This window comes from Sphaerodactylus townsendi, linkage group LG06 (assembly GCF_021028975.2).
Source record: "Sphaerodactylus townsendi isolate TG3544 linkage group LG06, MPM_Stown_v2.3, whole genome shotgun sequence".
Lineage (NCBI taxonomy): Eukaryota > Metazoa > Chordata > Lepidosauria > Squamata > Sphaerodactylidae > Sphaerodactylus > Sphaerodactylus townsendi.
This window is the reverse complement of record NC_059430.1, coordinates 53,700,140-53,725,599: the sequence shown is the minus strand read 5'-3', so window position 1 is coordinate 53,725,599 and position 25,460 is coordinate 53,700,140. Positions and strand designations below refer to the sequence as shown.

The window sequence follows — 25,460 nt, the reverse complement described above, 5'->3', positions numbered from 1 at the left end:
TCCTTCCACTGTTGCTGATTCTCTTGCCATAGGTTTGTGACATGGAAAGCAGCTGCTTTTATTGTTAAGATATTTTTATTGTTAAGATTTTATAGCCGTTGTTATATTTACCATTTTAAAACCTTGTTAAATAATGTTACTGGAGAATGAAGTGGGAATACTGTAGTTACATTAATACTTTGTAATTCCTACTTACTTTGATCTCACAATGGCTGGTGCCCTAGATTTCAGTCCTTTGCTACTTTCCCTTGGAAGTATTTCCCTCCATTCGCCCACATCACAGAACACTGTTAATCCTGTTGCGTGTGGATGTGTGGAGATTCGTTCCATTAATGAAACAACAACATATATTTGTTGGAAAAGAAGTCGACCACTGCCCAATTTATTTAACCATATAACAATAACCTTGAAGCTGGGCGAGCATAGCAGAGCACATCCTGGCCCCCAGGCAGTGTACCGCTGAACCTGGTTATGGGGCAGCCCCAGCTGACCCCTTAGGCCCTTCGGACAGAACCCCTGTCTGGCACATCCCCCAAGGGAACTGGAACAGGAAGTTACTAGATGCCACATGGACGCAAACCCAATTTGTGACTCCCCTTCCTGCTGGGCAGCGAGCTCTCGGCGTGGCCCCAAGGCTTGCCCTCACGAGCTCTATCACCACCTCGGACCTCATATGGAGGCCCTTGATGTGGGAAGGTCCGGAATGCAAGCTACTGCCTTCCCAAATAGGATGTGCTCTTGTGCCCAAAACCGCCACAGAGCTGTTAAACCAACAGCTCCCGCCCCAGCTTCACGAGCCCAGAGCCACCATTCCATTGCCTGGCCACTGCAATATAGTACGCCTCATGGTGTGTAATCAAATGTCCATCCCCACTCGGACAGGCGAACTCCATCTGGCTCAAATTGCGTTTCCTGTGCATGGGATAACTCAGACTGCGGGATAACATCTCCGCACATATCCTGTACCATGTGGGCTGCGGCCATGCAGGTCTCACTTCCAAAGACCATAGCTACTGCAATAATACGTGTCTCATGGCTTGTCAGCACACTTCTCTGGCCAACTTGGACAGGTGTTTGTCAAAAAGGCAAAATTACATTGTCTGGTAACGGGAGGCTTCAACCTGCAGGATAACCTCACCGCATGACTCCCAAACCACTCGGCTGTATCCTTGCATCTCATATACCAGGCCCAGTTTACGGCTATTGACTGAGAACCAGGGCCTCCCCGGCTTAGCCCCAGATAGCTAGCAGGATCGAGCTAGAATGCACTTTTGTGCTAGGCTCCACTGTACTTGGGCTGATAGCACTCCACTATTCCTGCCTATGTGATAGGCATAACCATATTTTCTGGCCAATGGAGCCACCGATGCAGCTCTCCAAGCTGTAAACAACTAGCCTGACAGCCAACGCCCCTCTGAGCAGGGATGATGATCCCCCCCCGGCTGTGGAGCTGTGGCAAGCGGTGAACCACATCAGGAAATTTCCTCATAGAGCAGCGGCGGCAGCACATCCCATCACAAACCATGTTGACCGAACCAGCTAGCATAACGATGGAGTCCCCACCGAAGCTCCACTTCCTCTGGATCGATGAGGCAAACCAACCGGCTCAATGGTCCGAGCTGTGTCCACCGATCCAAACTCCAGTTGGCTGGCTCAACGAGACTAGGTAAATAAATTAGAGAAAATTGAGGCTGAACATTCGCCTTGTTAACTAATGTCACCCATGACTGACTGTCCAAATTTGCTCTGGGGTGATTGTCCTCCACCACTGCCACGGCAGCACCTATGCAGGAGGAACCCCGTCGAAAAAACTGTGGTGATAAAATCCCAAACCACCACTTAGAGTAATAGCACAGAACCAGGATTGAACTTTATAAGCAGGATCAACACTGTTGGGATATTCTCATAATACTTTTCCTGGAGTCTACTTCAAACAGCCAGTGCTGTTGGAGTGAAGAGAGTTGCTGGAATCATATTCTTTATTTTAAATTGATTAATTTGTGGCTATTAAGGTCAGAAAGATTGTTGTTCTAGCACTTTCTCATCTGAATAAGACGTGGGATACAATAAAACAAAATCTACCATCTAAACAGGGGAGACCCATCCCCGGTGAAAGAAAGTGCCTAAAATTGCTGGCCACTGAGCTGGGACCACAGCTGCCTCATTGACGGGGCATGAAGACCCTGCGGTGTGGGTTTAACCTAGTTCACCAGATTAGCGTCCACCTCTCTTTAACACCACCCCAAACTGGGTCGCAGAGGTGGTTTGCCCCTGCCTGCCAGAATGTCACCCTGGTACTCTTAAGCAGAGTCACAGTGTGTGACTGGCCCAAGGTCACCCAGCAAGCTTCCATGGTGCCAGTGGGGGTTTTCATGTGGTTAATCCCAGGTCTTAGCCCCATACCTGAACCACTGAACCATGCTGACTCTGTGTGGATAAAAATTGTCCCTTCATCAGGCCGGGCAGTTTGGAACTGGCCAGCCAGATCGCCAGATTGTCTTCACCAATGACATATTGGCAAAGTAAATGGCCTGTGGCACTTCACTTTTTAAAAAGGCGCTACCTCCTAGTATAATGGAACAGGGAGGGGAAGACTGAACCAACTGCATCCAGTAGTCAAGTACTAAAGGGGGAGACCTGAAGGAGTCCCCTAGTGCCCCGAGAAGGCCTCCTGGCCAAGCAAGATCAAGTAAATCGCCCACCAATAAATACTGGAGGACTTTGTGCATGGTCGAGTGCTGTCCTAATCCCATGGCTGATCTGGAAATGCCTCTGGCTTCTGTTGCCTTGGGGGCCAGGGAGCGGGAACAGTCCATCTGGCGATGAATTAAACTGTTGGCAATATCCGTGGTGATACCTGGAAAAAACCAGCCTTAAAAGAAATGCCAATTAGTTCACATAACAACACCAACTCCTGGGCTAAGCGCCCAACCCTTTCTAAAGCGGCTGGATTGCCTGACAACCGCCCATGCCATGCTAGGCTCTGACGGTATTATTTTTGCGGTGCCATAGTGAACACTGATGGCCAAAAGCTGTATGGTCGCCCATGGATTGTGCAAACTGGGCCTAAAGGCCCTTTACAGTACTATGACCCTGCTGACAAATTTGGGTACTCTAACGGGAAAGCACATCCATGACTGCTTGAATTCAAGCCCATAAACAATACTTGTCCTCATAAATCCAAGACCTGTGGAAAATCCAGTGAAGACACGTTCCCCTTAAAAGAAAACCCTGGGCACAAAACTTGGCAACGTGGGGGAACCCTGTCAACCGTCAATGTCAACAATCCCTCCTGAGCACTAGAAGGGAACATGAAATCAAGTAGAAACTATTAAGAAACCCTTACTTGCTTAAGACTGCACATGTACCATATACAAGAGGATGAGGCAGGAAAGTACATCTCATTTGTCCGAGTCCCGACAACTTGTGATAAAATCCTGAGTGTCGCTTAGTAGGCACAGAGGGACGATCACTTCCGATGGATTTGTGCATGGTATAAATGTCAGCATTGAACCATATACAATTGGCTTTATCAGCAAGGAATCTGCCCAACCAGAGCCAGCCCCAGTTAACCTCTGAGCTCTGACAAGACAGGGTAGTCTGGTCAGCCATCTCCAGGCTTAATGAATAATCTATTTCAATATAGCTGGCTATGTGTCTATAAATCTTCCCGTTTTGAGAATTATTATTATCATCATCATTATTATTAATTACTAAGTTATTCAAAACCTTCTTGTCACTTGTCTTAGGCTCAAGGCCTCTGAAAAATGTGATAATATAACCTAGTGCCAAAAGAACCACACAGTAACATTAAATGCCGATGTTTGAATCCCTCTGCCCTTTGGCAGGAAGCAGAAATCTTTTCCCTCCAGCTGGGTGCAATCCCCGAGAATCTTGCCCAACATTAAATGGAAACAGCTCTGGTAAAAGAAATGGAAAGTACTTTGGTGCCAGGAAAAGGGTAGGCAATTCCTTTGCCATCTTAACTACCGTTTAGCAGTCCACCAAGGGCCCATCAGGCGAGCCCTGTCATCTTAACATAGGTATACTTAACATGCTCTGCCCAAGTAGTAAACCATATTGAGATTTCCCGTAGGCCACCGACTGGGCATTCTAAAGACAGGGGATGCCCAGCAGGGCTGTTATGTTAATTGCTGAAAACAACATTTCTATCCCCTGTCTCACTGAAGTATTGTCAGAATAGCCCAGCCAATTTCTTTCTTATTCTATCACAGCATTTAATAAAGGTGGTCAGGAAAATGGTGGCTTTAGTCACAGTATTTAATCATAAAAATTCTGCTCACATTATAAAGTATACATGCTAAATAGTTAAATGCCTTAGTTTTCATAGTCTTGAACTGAACTGAAGACCTGCACTTAGCGAGGAAACCAAATGTTCATACTGTACTCTCCCATTTTTAATGTTCCACTTCAATCAGCTTTTGTGTAAAACTCCCAATAACCACTTTTCAAGCCTACCATAGCCCTTTGCTATGTTCAAAGCCCTTCACATGCATTATCTCAGCCAAGAATCTTCTAAGTAACTGAACTTATAGAAAGTATTGCAGGATATCCCCGAGGTATAGATTCTAAACCAGTTGCAATAGTTGTCTCTCACATACAGAACATTGCAAGGTGCCAGCATTAGGTTTTTAAAACAGTAATGTCTAGCGTAATGAGCACCAAAAAGTACCTTCACCTTTTCTATCTATAATAGAAACATACATCGAAAATTTATGTGCTGGAAGCAGTTGCTCCCTTCCTCAAAACAGTAGCCCTGAGATGGGAACTATCTGTGCCAGCCACCAAAATGCTATAATCAGGTATTAGAAATTAGTCATAACTACCCCCAATTTTTCCTGTCTTAGAAAGTGCAAGGATGCTCCTTTTTAGTTCAGTCTGTGCTGGATGGATCACAAGCAGATCTGCTCATCTGTTAAAGCTATCTCAGTAACCAAGGTACTGCTCAATCTGCGTTCACCCAATAGTCACCCATGATTTCAACACTAATGTGGTGAATCATAAGCTTGTGAAGGAAACATGGATAAACAACTCACTAGTAGGATTTTTTTTATGCGCTCACCTGGACACTCCCTCCCACTTGGCCCCTTCTAAGACCCAAGGCCTTTATGGGCCTGCAAAGCCTTTTACAGGTCTCAATGGGGCCTGCAAGGCCTGCACATCCTCCAGAGGCCTGCCGGGGTCTCCTAGGCCTTCGTGGGCCAGCCGGGCCCCTACAGGCCTCCTTGGGCCTGCAAAGCCTTTACAGCTTCCTGGAGGCCTACAAGACTACTGTAGAGCACTGATAATGCTGAACTTCATTCACCGCCTCTTCAATGTAGAAATAGGCCCGAAACAGGAGAGGATAACACATAACTAAAGGCCTTGATTAAAATCCCTCGAAATACCTAGCATGATGCGAGAAAACAGCAATTTTTAAAATTATTATTTTTATTTTTCTTTCCCCTCCCCCACTTCTTCCTACTATAACCAGGGGGGTGGTAGTGGTGGAACTGGGAGGCCAAGTGATAAGCAGGCCACCCTTGCCTAGCCTGGTAGCCTGTGGGAATGAGGCAAGGATTCCTGGGGTCAATGCCACACTGGATAGCCCAATGGCCCTTGCCAGGGGTGTGGGTGAATGCACCATCAAAGGCTGCGCAGGCAGGGTCACACTGCCCTGGCCCAGAGGTTCCCTGGCATCAGAGCCACAACAGGGAAAAACAGGCCCCCTCCCTGGGGACCCCCCCGCTCTGACCAGTAGCTGCAGCTGCGAGGCTCAACAGGCCTCCAAAACAATGCAGCAACTTAAAGCCAAGAGAGCCCTATACTCCTCTAACTAGCTGAGTGAGAGAAGGAAAGGTGGCAAATAACACCCTGTGCCTCACTCAGTCTCTTTCAAAGGCCAAGTCAAGGGATCCAGAGGGAAAATCCTCTCTTTTCCATCCCTTCTCTGAAGGTGGCCTTGAAAGAGGCCGATCACTGCCGGAGCAGCCGTGGCTGTTCCACACCACATGACTGCCTCAGCCGGTCGGCAGGGAGGAGACATTGCACTCCTTCCTCCCCCGCCGCAACGGCATCGCCAGGCTGAAGCCTGGGACGCGATTTCATCTCATCTCTGCAAGAAGTGAGAAGTTGCCAGTTCTCATCTCATCTCTGTCCATCTCATCTCTGCAAGAAGTGAGAAGTTGCCAGTTGCCTACCCAAATCTATTGGCAAATAGCTCTCTTTCAGATTGGATAGAAAATCTACTTAGGCGAAGTTTGAACTTACAATCTGCAAACTTCTGCAAGAGAGCATGGTGTAGTAGTTAAGAGCAGGTGGATTCTAATCTGATTCCCCACTACTACTCCTGAGTGGCAGAGGCTTATCTGGTGAACCCAGCAGCCCAGGAGTGTTTCCGCACTCCTACATTCCTGCTTGGTCACAGTTCTTTGGAACTCTCACAGCTCCACCTACCTCACAAGGTGTCTGTTGTGGGGAGAGGAAGGGAAAGGAGTTTGTAAGCCACCTTGAGTCTCCTTACAGGAGAGAAAGGTGGGGTATAAATCCAAACTCTTCTCCTCTTCTTCTTCACATGTTGCATCAAGCTAAAAGCAGTTATTTGGCTGAGGAAGGGAGAATTTTCCTGAAATGTGGTATGAAATTTGCCAGGAGTCTGACTAACATGTTAGTTACTATCTCACACTTCTGTCCATTTAACATATTCTGGAGATGGACACTACCAAATCTAGGTTCTATGTATGTCAAGACCCAGTCCTTCCAGCTCACCTCCCTAAGAGTGCAGAGCTTTTTTGCTGCCACAGAACATTGTCCTTTTACATGGACAAATCTTCCACCTTCAGAAAACACTGGGTCACAGCTATAATCAAAGTTTGCTGTTGAAATGGCCCAAAAGAGATTTCCAGTATCCATCAGTGGTCTCTCAAGGTCTTTCACTATATCTTCATCCTTTTTGTAAAAGGATCCCTGTTTCTGAGCTCCAGAGAGTACCCCCTTAGGCTCAGCCTTGCACTTTTATAAGGCACTGTTCTCGAGATGTCAGAGGGCGTTTCCCCACTTGCCACGACCCCCCTATGCTGCGTGCTGCTCTCAGCGCGCGTCATTTCTGGCGTGCGCCTGGGCTTCCCCATGACCCTGCGCTCTGCGCAGGGTCATCAAAAGGCGCCGTTTGGAAGAGCGCCAGGAATGACGCGCGCTGAGGGGGCGCGGCAGCGTCGTGGTGGCTGCATTGTCACCGCCCCTGTAGTGGGGAGTGCCAGGGGACCCCGTGCTACTTGCCTACAGTAGCGTGCAGCTACTGGTAAGTGGGAAAACGCCCAGAGTCAGAGCAGCTGCATCCTTGAGGAGCTGCATCCCAGATAAACTTGCTAATAGTTCCCCATGAGAGCACAGCAATCATGACAAAACCCACCAGTGTAAGAGATGTTCATCATTTGTAAGAGATGTTTATCAAATGGTCATTTGTGCATTCACACTACCACGCCTCCTTCCCCACAACAGATGGTTTTAACTTGCTGTGAGGGTACTTTTTGAGAGGTTCTGAGCAAGAAGGCATGACTTCTTCCCATAGTCTATGCACACTGAAGATTGTACCTAAAAACAATGCTTAAATATTCCAAATTGAAGCAATGCTCAGGCACAGAGCCCAAAAATGTAAATGTACATATAACCACTTGTAAAACATCAGTCACAGGTAAGCAGTGAAGCCCACCTACATTGTTACTGTATATGGTCACAGAATCCCATCCAAAGGCGAATTCAGTTCAGGGAGCGATGCACCACCAGGTCGGTGGATTTGCCTTCCTCAGGGCACTTACTCCAGCAAAGGGGTGATCCCACCAGAATGTGGTGGCTGTCACCCCCTGGTGCTGGAACATGGTGCTGAATGCCACTTCAGTGTCCCAACCCCACTTCCAGTGTAGCAGGGACAGGCCGGAGTTGTGAGAGGAGCCGACATTATTGGGGCTGACAATACATGTCTATCCTAAACATGTGTCTATGTGAGTATGACCCATTCGAAGCCAACATTTGCACCTAGCAGCCCAGTGTAAAAAAAACAACCTCCTTCCACCATATCTGGAACTGCTGGCTAAAATCTATTTATCTTTCTGCTTATTTTGAATATTTATCTCCCACTGTGACAAAAACTGAGGGAGTACAAAACCGCCTAAGGTTTTGGGAGATTGGGCTTGTTTAAATACAACCTTGCCCACAATTTCTCCTCAGTTAACATATTCAGTAGCATGAGCCCTACAAGGGAGAGTGGGATACAAGTCCAATGAATGAATGAATGAATGAATGAATGAATGAATGAATGAATGAATGAATGAATGAATGAATGAATGAATGAATGAATGAATGAATGAATGAATGAATGAATGAATGTGTAAAACAGAAGGTTCACTGCTGTGAGGGAAATAGGACACTAAGATATCTGAGGCAAGAGTTTCGAAAGAACAATAGAAATAGTTATTTGTACTTTAGAAGTCTAAAAGAGCACTTCAGCCAGCAAAGACTTTGATGCTCAGTCAAGAAATCCCTGGCATTCATACTTATTCACTAATTAGGTTGGAATTTCAGGCTGGAACTTAAGCTCTCAGTAACCAATGAGATTATAGTATTTTCTGCATGCACAGCTTACCACAGATTTCCCCAGTGACCAGACCTTGTGTCTTGGAAATGTTTTCTGAGAAATCATTCTGGACACCTCCTGTATTCCCATCATTTTTTCACTCTTGTCTCTTCAGTTTCCTTTATTTCACACAGTACTACTGAAAACATATTGTTCCTGAGGGCAATGCAATGTCATTCATAATGGAGAAGAACAACCCTCCCCCTTTTATTTCTTTATCCAGGTGCTCTTGTGTTATTGTGCAGTTACATTTTGAAGTGGCAATTCAACAATATGTCAGCCTCCATTTCTGCTATTGAGAACTACGAACCCAAAATGGAAACCAAAACAATTCCTTGATTAGACATCATTACCTGAAGGAACAGAAATACATAGCCCATCCACCTACCCCACACAAAGAACCACATTTTCCAGCCAAATTTAATCTGCAGTAACACATGATTGTTACAGCAACAGTCAACAGTTGTATGCACCAATTACTCCTAATACTCTTTTCAGTCACCCCCTGCTTCAAAATTGCTTTCTGCCCTGTTACATCGGTAACCCGATAAGAAATTTACAAAGCTTATCCAATCAATGGTGCTAGTTTGTATTTCTGCCTGACCATTAAGATTGCAAGTTCTGTGTAAAATTGGCAAAGCTGATCTAATTGACCATGCTAGTTTTGTATCTCTGTCTCAGTGTTACATCACTAGTTTGATATGATAAAAAGTTTTTTAAATTCTTTTTGAAAACAGAGGAGGAGGGAGAGAAGAAAATAGCTGAAGGGGAGGCTGGCAATTACACAAGTGTGGATAAGGGGCCAGTTGATTGCACAAAATGGAACCAAAAAAACTACTAGAGCAGACACCATTACCTGAAGGAACAGGAACACATATCCCATGTCACCATCAAGAACTACAGTTTTTGGTCATATTAGAGCTGCAGTAACACACAATCATTACTGCTGACTCCCTGGTCTGTTTGCCCATCAAAAGCAACTTCCCTTGTCAATTTCACTTGCTCCTAATTGTGGACACAGTGTATCTTCATCTTAAGGTTACATTTCTAATTCAAGATTAAATTGCCAAAGCTTATACAACCAACCTGGCTTGAGCCTGAGCCCTAATGTTCCATCCCTGATATGATGTGACAAAGAGAAAAAAAACTAAAATGCCTTCAAAAATGGAGGATTAAGGGAGGAGAAGATGGTTGAAGGGAAGATTGGGCAACTACACAGAGATGTGGATAAGGACCAGGTGTTTGGTGAGGCAAAGACTATTTCAAGGTGATTGCACTACTCAAGGAAAGCTGGCTCAGAAACAGATTTTAAAACATTGTGGTAAAATGGTGGGGAAAACAACAGAAGAAAAATGAATGGGAAACATTTCTGGAACCAAATGGAGAAAAAATGTGCTGAATTAAAATAAAAAAACAGCAAAATACGTTATAAACAACTTGTGTGGAAAATGTGATAGATCTTAAGCCTTAAACCACCTGAGACGTAAACTTCTTGTTATGCAGTGCATTTTCCTTGAACCCAATTGTTTCTGACAGGCTACTATAGCCTAAATATCAAGTTAGATCCTTTCATACATGAAGTCACATCCTCCCAGGGGTCAGCCTAAACTGTTACATATCTGCTGTTTACCAGAGGCAGGCTTAAAATGAGGCAGGCTTAAAACAGGTACTGTGTCTGCTCCCTGAGGTAAAGTTAATACCACTCTGCGCTCCTTCAGAGGCAGAGCTACACTGTCTACATCTGCTCTCTTACTGAGACAGTCTAGAAACTATCAGCTGCTACATTACTGCTAACATTCAGTCAGTTCTGTAAAAGATTATTGGATGTTACAGTAACATTCAAATAGATTCTGTCTCTAACAACCAGTTGCCTGTTTCGCCTTCAGGGGCTAAACAGCCTCCAGTCTGTTACTCCTTTTTTTCTTTAAGAAAAAAAAAATCTATAATTACTGATTCTGAAATCCAGCACCTGTGCAAGAGTAAAGAATCCAAAATATGGAAAAACAGGGCCAAATATCATGTGCCAGATGAATCCCATGCAGTTCATTAGACAAGGCTAGTCTTGGGGAACACAAAAATATACTTTAAGGAAAAGTCCTGTACTCAGTTACATGACAGAAAAAGCAATGATTTGGGAACCAAAGGAAGCAAAGAATAGGGAATGGCTGTGTACCTGGGAAAACCTTCAATAAGATAAAATTAAGAAGATTCTAGAAGCAGAGGGGGAGTTCAAATCTTAGGTAGTAAATTGAAATGTAAGGCAGAGGTAGCTGGCACAAATGTGCTATAAGTTCCTGTGTGGTATAATTGGAGATAGTAAGTAACCTTGACAATCTGTCAGGGCAAAATGCCCACTAATGAATATGAGTGCCTGGGTGAATTATCAAAATGTCAGTTCTGGTTAAGATTTGAATTTTCTGGGATGTCATTTGTCCAGCTAGCATGACTGAGTCCTGGGCAGGTGGGGAAGGTACTGCTGCCATGCTGTCACACTATCCCATTGCCTCCAGAGGACTTTTCAGCAGCTTGGGAGGCAAAAAAATAAAACCACCCTGACACTGAAAAGTCCTCCATTAGGCTACATCAGGGGTCCCCAAACTTTTTAAACAGGGGGCCAGTTCACCGTCCCTCAGACTGTTGAAGGGCCGGACTAAAAAAAACTATGAACAAATTCCAATGCACAAATGATTGTAAAATGTTTGATTTCACCTTTCAGCCTTTCTGTCATGGTCTATTTTTAGAACAGTGGCCAAAGTATGTCAAGTACAGAGTGGGCTCCAAATATTGTTGGGGAGGCTGTGGAATTTTTTCCCCTGTAAAAAAAAGCAGAACTTTCCCAATGAAGCATTCCATCTAACCCAGGATCAGGTATCTTCCTGGGTTCTTTCCTCCCTAGCAGCCAGAGAGCGATTCGCCAGCCTGGCTGATGCCAATGGGAGTGGGGCGGAACAGAAAGCCTGAGAGCAACACATGGAGTAGCTGAGAGGGAAGGGGGGAGCAGACGTTGCCACATGTAAGGTTTCCAACTCTGGGTCAGAAAATTCATGGAGATTTGGGGGTGCCATCATGTAACTGCAATCAACAGCCGTTGGGGCCGGTTCCTCCTCTCCCTCGAGCCCCCACTGCACATGAATGGAGCCATCGCTGCCATGCCTGGCAGGCCGGATAAATGCCTTCAGGGGGCCACATTTGGCCCCCGGGCCGTAGTTTGGGGACCCCTGGGCTACATGGACTTATGCCGCTGAAAATGGTGGTGAAAATCAGTGTCCCAGGTCACTTCATACCTTGAGGCAATGCAGGGTGGAAACCAACTAATGTCGGTTCTCCCCCCACCCGCAGTCATGCCCCTGGAATGTCCCTGCTATGGTCAGCAGCGGCATAGGAAGGCTGATGCAGTGCTCAGCATGCATCCGGGCAACTAAGAGAACCACAGCGACTGCCTGCTGGTAGATTTGCCCCTCCACTAGGGTAAGTGCCCTGGGGAGGGCAAATCTGCTGGCATGGCCCTGTGCTGCCTCCAGGAGTAGCTTCAGCCCCTTCCCCCCACCACCAAATTGACCTGTTAATCAGGTGTAGTCTTATTGTTTCTGATGTCTTGTGTTCTGTGCTTATTTGCCTTAATGTCAAACAGAAAGGAAAGCAGATCTCAGCTTTAAGACAGAGGTTAACAAAACAAATATGTTCCCTTGAAGGTCCCTTTCCCCTTTAGATTTTCTGTTATAAAAAGATTGTAGGTGATCAATTTTTCACAGTAGAGGATTATTAGACTGTCATAGATCTATGCTTACTAGTCAAGTAAAATCAAGCTACTTACAGGTCAAATAATTCACAGCTGTTTAGTTATCGGATACATAATATAGAGAACAGGTGGCAGAGAGAAGCTATGCTAATCATCCCTGCTATAAGAGTGAGGTGAGAGTCCAAAACTCAGAGATATAAAACTTAGTTATGTGTTCCTTCATTCTAGAGGACTAGCACCAAAACCTGGATATTTAGACCTTAGTCTGCTAGCTTTTCTGATGGTCTTTATACCATTGCAGGAATACCATGAAAAATAAGTATAGTATTGGCAGTGCAAATTTCTATTCTGTAAAGGAATATTTAGATCATAGATCTGGTTCTGAATATGGCCCTACACGTGGATCAAAAAATGCACAGATTAGGACCACTTAGACAGAAAGTTGGGAGAACTCCAGGTTTGCAGAAAATCTTAACTGTAGAGTCATAGAGTTAGAAGGGGCCATACGGACCATCTAGTCCAACCCCCCTGCTCAATTCAGCCTAGAGCATCCCAGACAAGTTTTTGTCCAGCTGCTGCTTAAAGACTGTCAGTGAGGGAGAGCTCACCACCTCCCTAGACAGCTGATTCCACTGTTGCACAATTCTTACTGTAAAAAATGATTTCCTAATATCCAGTAGAAACTTTTCTCCCCATAATTTGTACCCATTAGTGCAAGTTCTAGCCTCTGCTGCCAACAGGAACAGCTCCCTCCCCCCTCTAAATAACAGCACTTCAAATAATTAAAGAGAGCAATCATGTCCCCACTTAGTCTTGTCCAGACTAAAAATTCCCAAATCCCTCAGTTTTTCCTCATAGGGCTTGACCTCCAGGCTTCTGATCATCCTTGTTGCTTTCTCTGCACCTGCTCCATTCTGTCCACATTGTTTTTGAAGTGAGGCCTCTAAAACTGTGCACTGTACTCCTGGTGAGGCCTGACCAGTGCAGTGTACAGCAGGACTATGACAACTTGTGATTGAGATGTTATGCCTCTGTAGAAAGTTTTTAAATGCTGAGCTATTAAAGGAGTTGTTCATGAGATTTTGACCGCCATTTTGGATTGCTTAGGAAGTTTAGGCAATTAAAAATAGCCACCCCTACTTTAACGCTAGAGATTAACTGGGAACAGCAAGCAGGCAGACAAGAAATGAAAGAAAGGGAAGGAAGGGGGAAATGGGGTAACAAGGGAGTGAAAAAAACCTCAGGAAATTTAAAAAAAGCTGAAGGATGGAAAGAAGGAAAACAGGAGCAAAACTTGGGTGCTGTGTGGTTTCCGGGCTGTATGGCCGTGTTCTAGCAGCATTCTCTCCTGACGTTTCGCCTGCATCTGTGGCTGGCATCTTCAGAGGATCATCTGATCAGGAGAGAATGCTGCTAGAACAGGGCCATACAGCCCGGAAACCACACAGCACCCAAGTGATTCCGGCCATGAAAGCCTTCGACAATACAAGGAGCAAAACTGACTGCCATTGGAAACGCTATAAAATAACTACATTTTGAATGTTCTCATGCAGCTTTCTGCTATTTGTAATATGAAGTTGACTTCAAATGAGATTGCCAGCTGAGTATATATCCCTTATTTCTTCATCAGCATTGAGTGTTGTTACCCAGCTTTCACAGGTTGTGAACTTGTGGGAGCCTAGCCGTTGATAGGGGCCCCCTCCCTGTCCTCCCTCTCCTTTATTATAACATCAAGTGGATCCACCGCCTCATCCCCCCTCTGGGGCTCTGGGTGAACTGAAGCTGGCACCATCTCGTTTTAATGTTAGTTTAATGTTAATTTTAATAATGCTGTATTTTAATAAGATAGGGTTTATTTATTAGAGCCATATTAACTTATATCTATTGGATTTTAACCTAGTATTGTGCTCTGTTATATGTTGTTCACTGCCCTGAGCCCTTCGGGGGAGGGCAGTCTATAAACCCAATAAATAATAATTATAATTATAACTTATTTTTAAGGAATCTCCACCAGCTGCTAAGAGCGTAACAGCACACAACTATTAAAGTAGCAATGGGGAAAATAACTTGGCTTAGCAATGCAAGAGGCAGGCTGGGTAGGGATCTTTTAAAGACTATGTATACCAGAAATGACTTGAAATGTATCTGCAGAGAATTCACAAAAGACCAAATTGCAGTTTAAATATTTTTATATAAATTTTGGTTGCAAACAATCACACAGTAAGAAGTCAAGGCACATACACACAGTTCCTAGGATATAAACAGGGAGGAGAAGATAGGTGGGAGGATAGCGCAGGGAGTTGGGGAAAGCAAGGGACTAATGCGTTACACCCTAGAATTCAGCTGAAGAAGATCTTTGTAGAAGAGCAAGGATTCAAGTGACCAGCATCTGAATTCAGGCCCGAGAAGGGCGAATTTGTGTCTCACACCAACAAGACCAAGGGAGGTTCAAGTTAGCAACAATGAGGCACTGGAGTTGGGGTGCACAGTACTTTTATACCCTTTTGCCCAGGTAGGCGGGAACAAGAATGAGTTTTTTCAGTTTTTTGTTTCCCTAGAATTCTCTGGAACTTCCCATGCTGGACTTGCTGGCTTGAGCTCTATCTAAAGCTCCTCTATTGTTCTAAACCCCGGGACAATGGGAGTCAATTGCTCTTAGATTATATCAGTGATACCATGAATGGTTTATGCAGAGATACTTCTTACAGTCTCTGCCTTCAGTATTCAGATTTGAATGAGGCTTGATTGATGCAGGATGGGATCTTGTTGTTAGGGAGATCATATCTAGAGGTTGGGGAAATGCAAGGAAGCAACCATTTGTTGCAGAGCCATTTACCAAGGAGGTTTTCAGTGTCTATTGTGTCAAAGTAGTTCAGTGAGGTGTGGTGATCAAGATCATGTCCATAGTTAATGAGGCTTCCAGATAATTGCCTGGAGTAACTCACAAATCTAATCAAACAGACTGTTTTGCCTTAGGCTTGCTCTCAGTTTGGACACTCTGCTATCCACACAAAAATATGAGAGGTGGCTTCTACCTATGTAGTTTAACAGGAAAATATTATGAAATAATATATATTGGGGTGTCAAGGGCAAGGCTAACAGTGTTGTCTTCTCCTTAGGGCTATTTATGTCCAAATGAATTTATTGCTACTCAAGGGCCATTACCAGGCACAGTGGGGGACTTCTGGAGAATGGTTTGGGAAACTAGAGCAAAAACCCTTGTGATGCTTACACAGTGTTTTGAGAAAGGACGGGTAAGTAACCAGCAAATGAACTGCAAATACAATCAATAATTGTCAATTATGCATTCAAGAAACCAACTCATTAGTATTTCAATAAGTCATGCTGATGATTACAGATAAGATGTCATCAATACTGGCCTGAAGACAACATACCAGTGACAGTCTTTGGAGATATAGTGATTACTAAATTAGTGGAAGACCATCAGATAGATTGGACCACCAGGGATCTAAAAATTGAAAGGGTAAGGCCTGGTCTGATTAATTGGTTGCTAAAGATCTTTCCAAACATTGTATAGAAATCATGATTAGTCTGCTCCTGCAATGATTACTTTCAGTCCTGAAGTCATCTAGCTTTCCTGAATTTTTATGGTTTCTGCATGAACAAACTGTATTAGACTTTATGCTGCTAGTTAGCTATGCATTTCTAGGCCTATCAATTTTTTCATAAAGACTAGAAGGGTATCTCTAGGGGGCCATTTCCCCTACTTCTACTTCAGCATAGTAGCAAACAACTAGGGATGTAGAAAATGTTAAAGGATCATGGAAATCCATAGAATCTCTATGGCTGATTCCGCATGGGCCAAAAACAGCAGTGTGAAAACGGTGTGAAAATGGTGTAAAAGGGTTTAAAATGGTGTAAAAGGGTTTATACTGTTTTCACACTGTTTTCACACCGCTGTTTTTCACCCATGCGGAATCAGCCTATGTATCATAACATATGCATACGTTATTGTTCATGAATTGAGTTGATTACTTGCTTGTGGGAAGCAGGCATTGTTTAGATATACGTTACACATTTATCGCAATTATATACTGCCTTTCTTCAACAACAGTCCGAATAGCCTAGTTTCTTGAAATGATCCAGTGATTTTATGATGTCCTTAATTCTTAAAAACAATTTTGTGTCCTGTAGACACCATTGTACAATTAGAGACAGAATACTGTGATACAGTATTGGCTTTCTGATATATTGTTTCTTAGATTTTTGCCATCATAAAATATTAATTATATCCTTTTAAGATAATCCACTTAAGAGCATACTTCTCAGACAAAAAGGCTTCAATTAGTTTCACTGCAATTCTTACTACAAAGTGTGAGATTTCAAATTATAGGTGAGGGTTTCCTGTAAAAAGTATAAAACAAAAATATTTATTGTTCCATCTTTAAAAGCATGGGGATTGTATGATGGTCCGTCAGTGTAACTTTATTGCCTGGCCTGAACATGGAGTACCAGAAACGACTGCATCGTTAATCCGTTTTGTAAAGCTGATCCGTGCTAGCCGAGCACATGATAGTACACCCATAGTTGTTCATTGCAGGTAAGTAAAGATTTCAGTAGAAATTGATAAGACTAAATAGTAGCTATGTTATCTGGAAAGCAAGTGATATGGAAGAATACTCTTTCACAAGTCATCTTCAGATTTCATGGATAAGGAATCTTTGGTCTGTGTTTGAAATGGATGCAAACTTGGGAAATATGTCAAGAAAGGATTTGGAATATCAGACAGTGAGGGAGGCAGTATTTGAGTTTTGATCTTAACGTGACATATAGAAATAACAAAAAAATTACAGGAAAATTCAGATAAGTTGAAAGAGCAGTGTAAACTACTAAATTTAAGGAATTACTGAGCCATGAGTAACGAGGTAGCTTATAATATCACTCAGGCATTTGAAAAATAAGAAACACAAACAAATCAGACGATCCCTTGTGGAAACCACCTCAGTTATGTAATATGTTTCCTCCCTTGGGCTAGTCCAAAGTTGGGATCTACCTGCAGTGTTGTTATGAGCAATCTATGAGGGAAGGGATCAGAGGGCAAGGAGGCAAGGTTGGGAGGCAAGGGAGAGCAGGTCAAAGAAGCAGAGCAGAAAGTGTCATTCATTGCCTATCCCATATTATGAATATCCAAAGCAGTAACAGAAAGGTTCAGAGAGAAATCTGTGTGCAGAAGTGTCAATAATGGAGGAGCAACCTTGGTGATTATATCGACTCTCTGAGCTAAACCTTGTTATGTACTGGTGAAGGAATAGTTGGGGATAGAACTGAATCAGAATTCTAGATGGTACCAGGTGATGTAATGGGGATGTTGGGATGGTTCTGAGAGGGATGACTAGATTACCTGTGTGGCTAACCTGATTAATGCTTGTTAAAGGTCAGAACATGGGTTATGGCTCTGGCTTTATTTATGATTAGTCATCCAGGAAAGACTAAATTGCACGGCAGAATCCTGGATGGTCCCAAAATGCTGATTATTGTCCTGCAAATCTCTACTGGTAATCATGACCAGAATGTTGATGAGCCTTCAGGAAGCCAAAAGCTGGAGGTATTGTCAGAGTGAGTCCAAGCTCCCTTGTGAGTCAGCTTCCCAATTGCGTCTAGCTCAGTATTGCCACTGAACTTGTGTTTTACTTCATTCCATAGCCCATCAACCCTGGCACATCACTAATGATGCCATAAAGCCAGTTTTGTGTTTACATAGCAGAAGTAGCAATGGTTGGAATGGAAATGCTCACTGTTTCCCCCACTTGCATGTAGGGTTGTCCTGTCATGATGACATACTATCTTCACCTTGAAAGTAACATTTTCCATACAGTGCACACTAACCCTGTGCCCTCTTTTTGAGAGACAATGTTACCAACTGTTGAGGGTTTTGGAACCAGTACGCTATAGGCAGATGTTGTGGGTGATGGTGCAGTAGTCAGAGAAAGGGATTTCCCCCTTCCTTATCTGTGTTGAGTGCTATGTCCTGCATACCCAGTTAGAGAAATGGAGTACCTGTAATAGTTTTGAGCAGAATAAAGTTAGCAATATGCTTGGTTTCTTCTTCACCTTGGCTGCTTGTACAAAGTTCCATTTTTGTGCAAAATGCCATTTATCTTTGTCAACAAAGTCCCTTTATGTGTCTGCTTTCTCTATAGTATTCTAAGAGTGTCCAACATGAGTACTGGAAATATATCTCCGTGCCATGCACCCTGTCATCTGAGAGTTAGGTGTATTGACAGAGGGTTATAAACTGCCTGGAAGATCTAAAGTAGGCTGCAGACACAAATAATGTCCTCAGCTACACTATGGCTTTGTCGGGTGTATGTGTTTTTAATTTTCATTTAAATCAATGGGAGAGTGTATAGTTATACCACCCCTTTCGCTGGGTTAATATTATGCCAGTACTAGGACAAGACATAGTCTGAGAAGGCTTAGGATGCCAATGAAGTCCCACTTCTCTCTGGTCCTAAATCACCAGTGTATCTTCATGTTACACAGTGTAGGTATTTAGTTGCCATCCTAAGCTGTCACACTGCCAGCCTTCAGGCCTGGATTTCTCCTGGAATTACTATTCCAGGCTACAAAAAGCAATTCTCCAGGACAAAATGCAACATCAGACGGTGGGCTCTGTGATGTTATACCTCTTCAGAGTTCTCTCCCCTCCTCAAACTCCACCTTCAATCACCAGGAATTTCCCAAGCTGGAGCAACTCTACTAGTTGGTTCCTTGTTTGCCTTAGTAGTGCTAGACTTACATGTGCAATAATTCATTCTCCACTTGTTCTCTATAGTGCTGGAGTTGGAAGAACTGGAGTTTACATTGCCCTTGATCATTTAACACAGCACATAAATGACCATGACTTTGTGGACATATATGGACTTGTAGCTGAGCTGAGAACTGAAAGGATGTGTACAGTACAGAATCTGGTAAGCTATTTTAGAGCCTACTCTGTAGCATAGCTCTCTTAATCAGCAGCTGAGAGAGTAAACCTGTCTCTGGTCTTGGATGCACCACTTCAGAACAGCAGATAGCAGCTTGCATGATGGAATGCTGCTCCCTTGACAAAAACATTGCTGCACACATCACACTAGCATGACAGCTGGAAGGCTGGGATAGGGCAGTCATGCTTAGAGGATGGAATGCAATTTTCCTTCTTGTTGGAAGATAGTACAAAGAATGGGCATCCCCTTTTATGTTATCCATTCCTGAAAACCTGATTCAGTGGGTTTGTGCTATCCAGTGCTGGTGAGGAAAAATTATTTTTCAAAAATTAAGCTAAAATCAAGTTGATGTGGCATGTCTAGTGAAGAGTTTCATTCTATTATGTTTTTTAAACATAAATCAAACTAAGTGAATTCTCCTCTCACTACAGTAGACCCTTCTACCTACTTGGGATTCAACTTCAGATGCTTTTAGACAACCAGTAAGATACTCCTTCCTTCCTTCCTTCCTTCCTTCCTTCCTTCCTTCCTTCCTTCCTTCCTTCCTTCCTTCCTTCCTTCCTTCCTTCCTTCCTTCCTTCCTTCCTTCCTTCCTTCCTTCCTTCCTTCCTTCCTTCCTTCCTTCTTTCCATTCATTCATTTTTTTTGCTTTAAATTTTCTGTTACTTTTTGCTAGGATAAGATTCCTATGCAGATACTATGTTGATATTCCACTCAAGCAGAGTAGGAAACCATAAGTGCTGTTTTTGGAAGTGCAATTCATCCAGTCACTGTATCATGTGAATTTCCAAGCAGGAACAGCTTGCACTGCTGTGAACACTTCTGGTTTGCATGAGAAGACTATGTACCCACTTACAAAAGCCACATGTGCATGTCTTAGTCTTATGATTCAGCTATCATACTCCCCAAAATATGTAGTTGATGGGTACCTACTTTGCACAAATAAAACACCCATGTAACATTTACATAGGTATATAGCAAGATATAAACTGAAATCTGTAATCCTGAGCTAAACCCCACATAGACTGTTCCAATGAGTAGAGTCAACCTTCAGTTTAGATGTGTGCATTTTACTTTATTTTAGTGGTGTGGCAGACATGTATAATGTTTCTTTAACATCCTAAGTGTGCATATCCCAAAACTTTGTCAAAGCATTTTAGCATTAGAAGGGAGTTTTCCATTCATCAATCATCTTGGACATTTTAATTGAAAAATCTAGGTATAAATATCTTAAGTAATCTGAATACTGGTTGTTGTGGACTTTCAGGGATGTATGGCCATGATCTGGTAGATCTTGTTTGTAACATTTTGCCTCCATCTGTGGCTGGCGTCTTCAGAGGTGTATCACAGAGAGAAGTGTGCACACTCCTCTCTGTGATACACCTCTGAAGTGTGCACACTTCTCACTGTGATGCACCTCTGAAGAGGCCAGTCATAGATGCAGGTGAAACGTTAGGAACGAGATCTACCAGACCACAGCCACACAGCCCGGAAAGCCCACAACAACCAGTTGAGTCCGGCTGTGAAAGCCTTTGACAAAATCTGAATACTCTTTCATTTGCGCATTTCACAGGCACAGTATATATTTTTGCACCAGTGTGTTTTGGATTTGTTGACAATCAAGAGGAGTAGCCAGCCAGTATGTTTTGTTAATTATTCAGTACTACAAAAGATGGACTCTTTGGATGCCATGGAAGGTCAGCCAAAACATTTTATGTGTGTGTTTTTAATTTGCAAAATGTTATAAATCTCCTTTCAACACATGATCTTTAGGGAAATCTTTTTTTAAAAAAGGAACATACAGGTCAGCAATGTATCACTTAAGAACAAAACACTGGTAGTATCATAAAAATGGGAGGGGGTTAATTTCTGCATTTCTGTTCCACTTAAAGTTTCTTCTCTTGGAGCTTGATTTGAAGATCTTCTGTTGAAATTCATGGATTTCAGAGAAGAGGAACCACAAGAGCGAGCAGGGAATGAATCCATGCTTTGATTATGACCCATTTCCCCCCTCAGTGTTTGTGTAAAATTACAGTGGTTTTGCACAAGAGAGTCAGAACCCCGAAGTTCCAGGTTTGCTATGGAGCGCAGAGTACATACTTCTGTACATGCTTTTGTGTTCTCAGACATGAGTCAAACACTTGGAGAACAATTTCTGAGCAACAAGAATTGAATCTTAGATTCAACCTTGATTGGACTGCTCAACAGAAGTTCCTTGGAACAGAGTTTGATACAAATGGGGTCCCTTTTTAAATTATAGAATCCACTATAATCACATTTGCCAGTAATCCCTAATAAAAACCAAAGCAGATCTGAATAGTGTTGTTAATTATTGTGTCATTTTTAACTGCCAAGGGGCAGTTGTTTGATCAAATCACATTAGCAGTCTTTGAGAAATGCCACTTGGTCAATGATTTCTGCTTCCTTCCCAAAATGACAATTAGTTAAGTTCATCCTGTCTAGAATCATAAATCTAGAGAAGAAACAAAGAAGCACTGCTACATGGGTGTAGCAGTCAAGTTGCAGCTGATTTATGGCAATCCTGGCAAGGGACTTTCCAGGCAAATGAGAAGCTGAGGTGGTTTGTCACTGCTTTCCTCTGCAGAGTCTTTTTTAGAGATCTTCCTTCCAATTACTGGCCCTGTTTGGTTTCTACAGTATGACAAGATCAGGCTATACCATGCTACCTTTCCTCCTCTAAATGTTATGCTCCTCCCATTAATCCATATAATCCAGAATACAAATTTACTGGACAGAAAGGCCATTTCGGCACAGCCAGCTAAGCGGGGGTGCATTGGCATAGTTCATGCCGATGCACCCCTGGGACAGTTCACATGGACGGTCCTGCTGGAAGCAGCTCCGATGGCGCAGCCTTCACACAGGCTGCGCCGTCCCCAAACAGCTCCTTACCTTCTCCTGTCTTCTGAAGCTCTGTGGAGACCAGAGGACATGCCTCCATGGCCAGAGTAACAACTACAGCGACGGAGGCCAGGAAGACAGGAGAAGGTAAGGAGCCGTTTGGGGTAAATGGCGGGTTCCACCTGCTGCTGTTCACATGGCAGCGGGTGGAAGACGCCGCTTTCAAAAAACCTCGCTCAGGGAGCAAGGTTCAAAAGCGACATCTTTGCACTGCTTGGGGATAGCGAGGCCGGCACTGCTGCAATGCAGCAGCACCAGCTGTGTGAACACCTCCCAGAGACGGTGTTTTTACTGTCTCTGGGGCGCTGTTATCCACCTGTGCGAAAATGGCCGGAGATTAAATGTGGAGTCACAATGGTACTTATAGAATGGAAAGCTTCAGAGAGTTCCCATCATTCTTCCTTTGTTTGTAGAACTTATGTTAAACTATCACATAGTGCAATATTAAAAGGTTCAATTAGCATATCTATTTCTTTCATAGGTGATGTGGAGCTTGAGTGGGAAGAAACTACAATGTAATTACAAGAAGAATGAAACCTTATTTTGTTTCCAGAATTATGTTTCCAGGCCAAAACAAACCCCCTTCTTACAATTAATTAAAAACAATGTGCAAGGTTTATGTCTTATTTATGTGCCTTCATATACATTATAAATTATTAAATGATACTTTTGTATGGAGAAGAAACCAGTTATTCTACTAATATTTTACTTACATATACAATCCATCAATAGTAAAATATGATTAACTGAACACTGAACATTTAGTGCTGTTTTTGTCCCTTTTATTTTATTGGGAGTCAGGGTGGGATTCCATGTTACAAAAGAGGCCCAGAACTGCTGCTTCTCCATGCCCCTTTCTCACTTCTTCTTCAAGGTAATATTTGGCAAGACATAACATGTGAGAATAACAAACGCTGTTTTCCCCTGCCTTCACAGCTAATGATATCAATCAGAAAGTGAAATACAAAATGTAAAAATACCACATCATGTGTTGTATTTACTTAAGAAGGTACTGGGAAAGAACGATGGATCAGCAGCAGCCCTTGTAGCAAAAGCATATTTCCCAGTGTATATGCACATGAAAGGAAATTATGGCCAGTCCTGGCTCTCTTTTGAGTGGATCTTTGTGATAAATGTATTTCCAAATGAGCATTTACTGATCCATACTTCACATGCTCAAGTGTATACATAAAACATTGTACATGTAGACTCTAAGAACATAGTGGTTACTACTGAACATGCTAAAGGAAGACTTTAGTCCATTGATTTCAGTGTACTTATGCTTAACTCTGTGGCAAAAGTGTGAAGTGACCCTGAGTTGCGACTAGCTTTATCTTGATTGTGTCCACTATTCTGAATTATGCAGAATTACAGACTTTAATAAACCTATTCATAAGCAAGGCATTTCAGAATTGCAAAGAGGAGCCATAAAAGATGGTTCAGCCACTGAAGCAACCTTCCATGCATATTAGGAACTGTGCATCAGATTGTGAAAATATATTGCTTCCATCTGGTTGAGCATCCAGGTACACACTCAAATTGCACATTTCCATCCATATTTTGATGCGCATCCCAGCACGCAAACCACAGAAAGTAGCAAAATACCTCTTCATTTGGATAGGCATCTAATTTATGGTTGATGTTGCTGATAAATATGGAAGCCTGCTTCTGAGCATGAACTGCCTTTTCTGGATAACAACATGGATCTTCCACTGAAAAGCTTTGACTGCAAATATTCAATTTAATTCAAAACATCCTTTCAGTTAAACCTAAATGAGCCAAATGTGGTGTGAAACATTCGTATACCTCAGGTGTACATAGTTTTGTTTATGAATTTGCTGTACTTTTGTTGCTGATAGTATATGAAAGCCATCCCTCAATTGAACTGAGTCAGCTTAATATGGAAGATATAGTGAATTTAGTGGATGACTTGCAGAATTATCACAATAATATTTCCTTATAATGTATTGTCTTGTGCTTTGATTCTTTGTTTTATGGATCTGGAATGCCATCTTATGGTCCTGAACAGCTGAAAACTCATCCCCTGACATTGTAGTGATAAGTGATATACAGTACACAGTAGGTTTTCAGGGACCCTTGCTTTAGGCAATGTGTGTTGACCAGAAATTATTCAGTTTCTCATTCTGTTTTGTAATGCATTTGGTTCTCAAGGATGAAAAATAATTCATCACATTCCTGTTAGTTTTCTTATGCTGAAAAAAAGAAATAAAGTTTTACATTTTTATTATACAACAAAACTTTTAATAATGTGTTATATCCTGTACAGCAATGCTTGTTGTTGGGTGTATGTATGTATGTGTATATGTATATTAGCAGAGCAGGACAGAAGAGACAGATTCTCAATTGCTTTTTATAAATGAGTTTACAAATGGAGATAAAATAAGAAATCCTTTCTTTCCTGTTACACATCTACATTATTGTATGTTTGGCTACATCTTGCTACCAATCTTCTGTCTCACATGATGTTGTCTACCTTGTGTCTCCTCTCTGGTGTCATGTCTGCTCAAACAAAGAAACAGAGTTAACTTTATAACTTCAAATGTACATGCTCACTAACATGTAAGCAATGGCTATCTCACTGACCAATAGCTAATCAAAAAATTAGGTCACAAACAGTGACTTCAGCAATTTGTTTACATACAAACAGTTAACCCTTTTATAACTGAGTTGTGACGGACACTTGCAAAATCCCAACACTTTTGAAATGGGACCCACGACTACACTTGGCAGAGAAAGGCTGGAGAGAGGCTTCCAGTTGCTAGGACACTATACTTTTCCAGTCCCACTTGCAAAATAAATTCATACTTTCTCAATTTAAAACACAGGAATTTCATATTAATAATGAACGATATTATGTTTTTTCATATTTACCATTCATATATTTACAGCAAAACAGGGCAACAGGCTATATTTCAGGGCCATGTTGCACACTATGTAGAAGCAAATCCAATTTTTTATCAGACTTCCTAGAGCTGGCTCATCTAGCTTACCTCTGCCCCTTATCTTCCTCCTTTCTGCCTTTGCAGCCCACCAGGAAAGTGTTGCAATCTATTTGGTGGGTTCTGATCCTCAGCCTGAGAATCACTGTAATTCTTTTCATTGTTTCTGTGCATCACCTGAATGATCTGAAATTGTGGAACTTAAGCCCAGTGCATATGACCCTGATAACTGGGATACAGCCAATGCACATACAGCCTAATGA

At 42.7% G+C, this 25,460-nt stretch overlaps 1 protein-coding gene across 1 annotated transcript in view; it reads left to right on the top strand.

The window, feature by feature from the left end:
- The window catches only part of PTPRQ (protein tyrosine phosphatase receptor type Q), a 135,379-nt gene extending 112,391 nt beyond the window's left edge, over positions 1 to 22,988 (top strand). Inside the window, exons 49-54 of the mRNA XM_048501555.1 lie at positions 15,491 to 15,625; positions 15,730 to 15,855; positions 16,784 to 16,932; positions 19,168 to 19,303; positions 20,892 to 21,015; positions 22,719 to 22,988. Of these exons, the coding sequence (XP_048357512.1) occupies positions 15,491 to 15,625; positions 15,730 to 15,855; positions 16,784 to 16,932; positions 19,168 to 19,303; positions 20,892 to 21,015; positions 22,719 to 22,756 (708 nt within the window). The 3' untranslated portion in view covers positions 22,757 to 22,988. The remainder of the gene's footprint in view (positions 1 to 15,490; positions 15,626 to 15,729; positions 15,856 to 16,783; positions 16,933 to 19,167; positions 19,304 to 20,891; positions 21,016 to 22,718) is intronic.
- Positions 22,989 to 25,460: the final 2,472 nt, after the last annotated feature.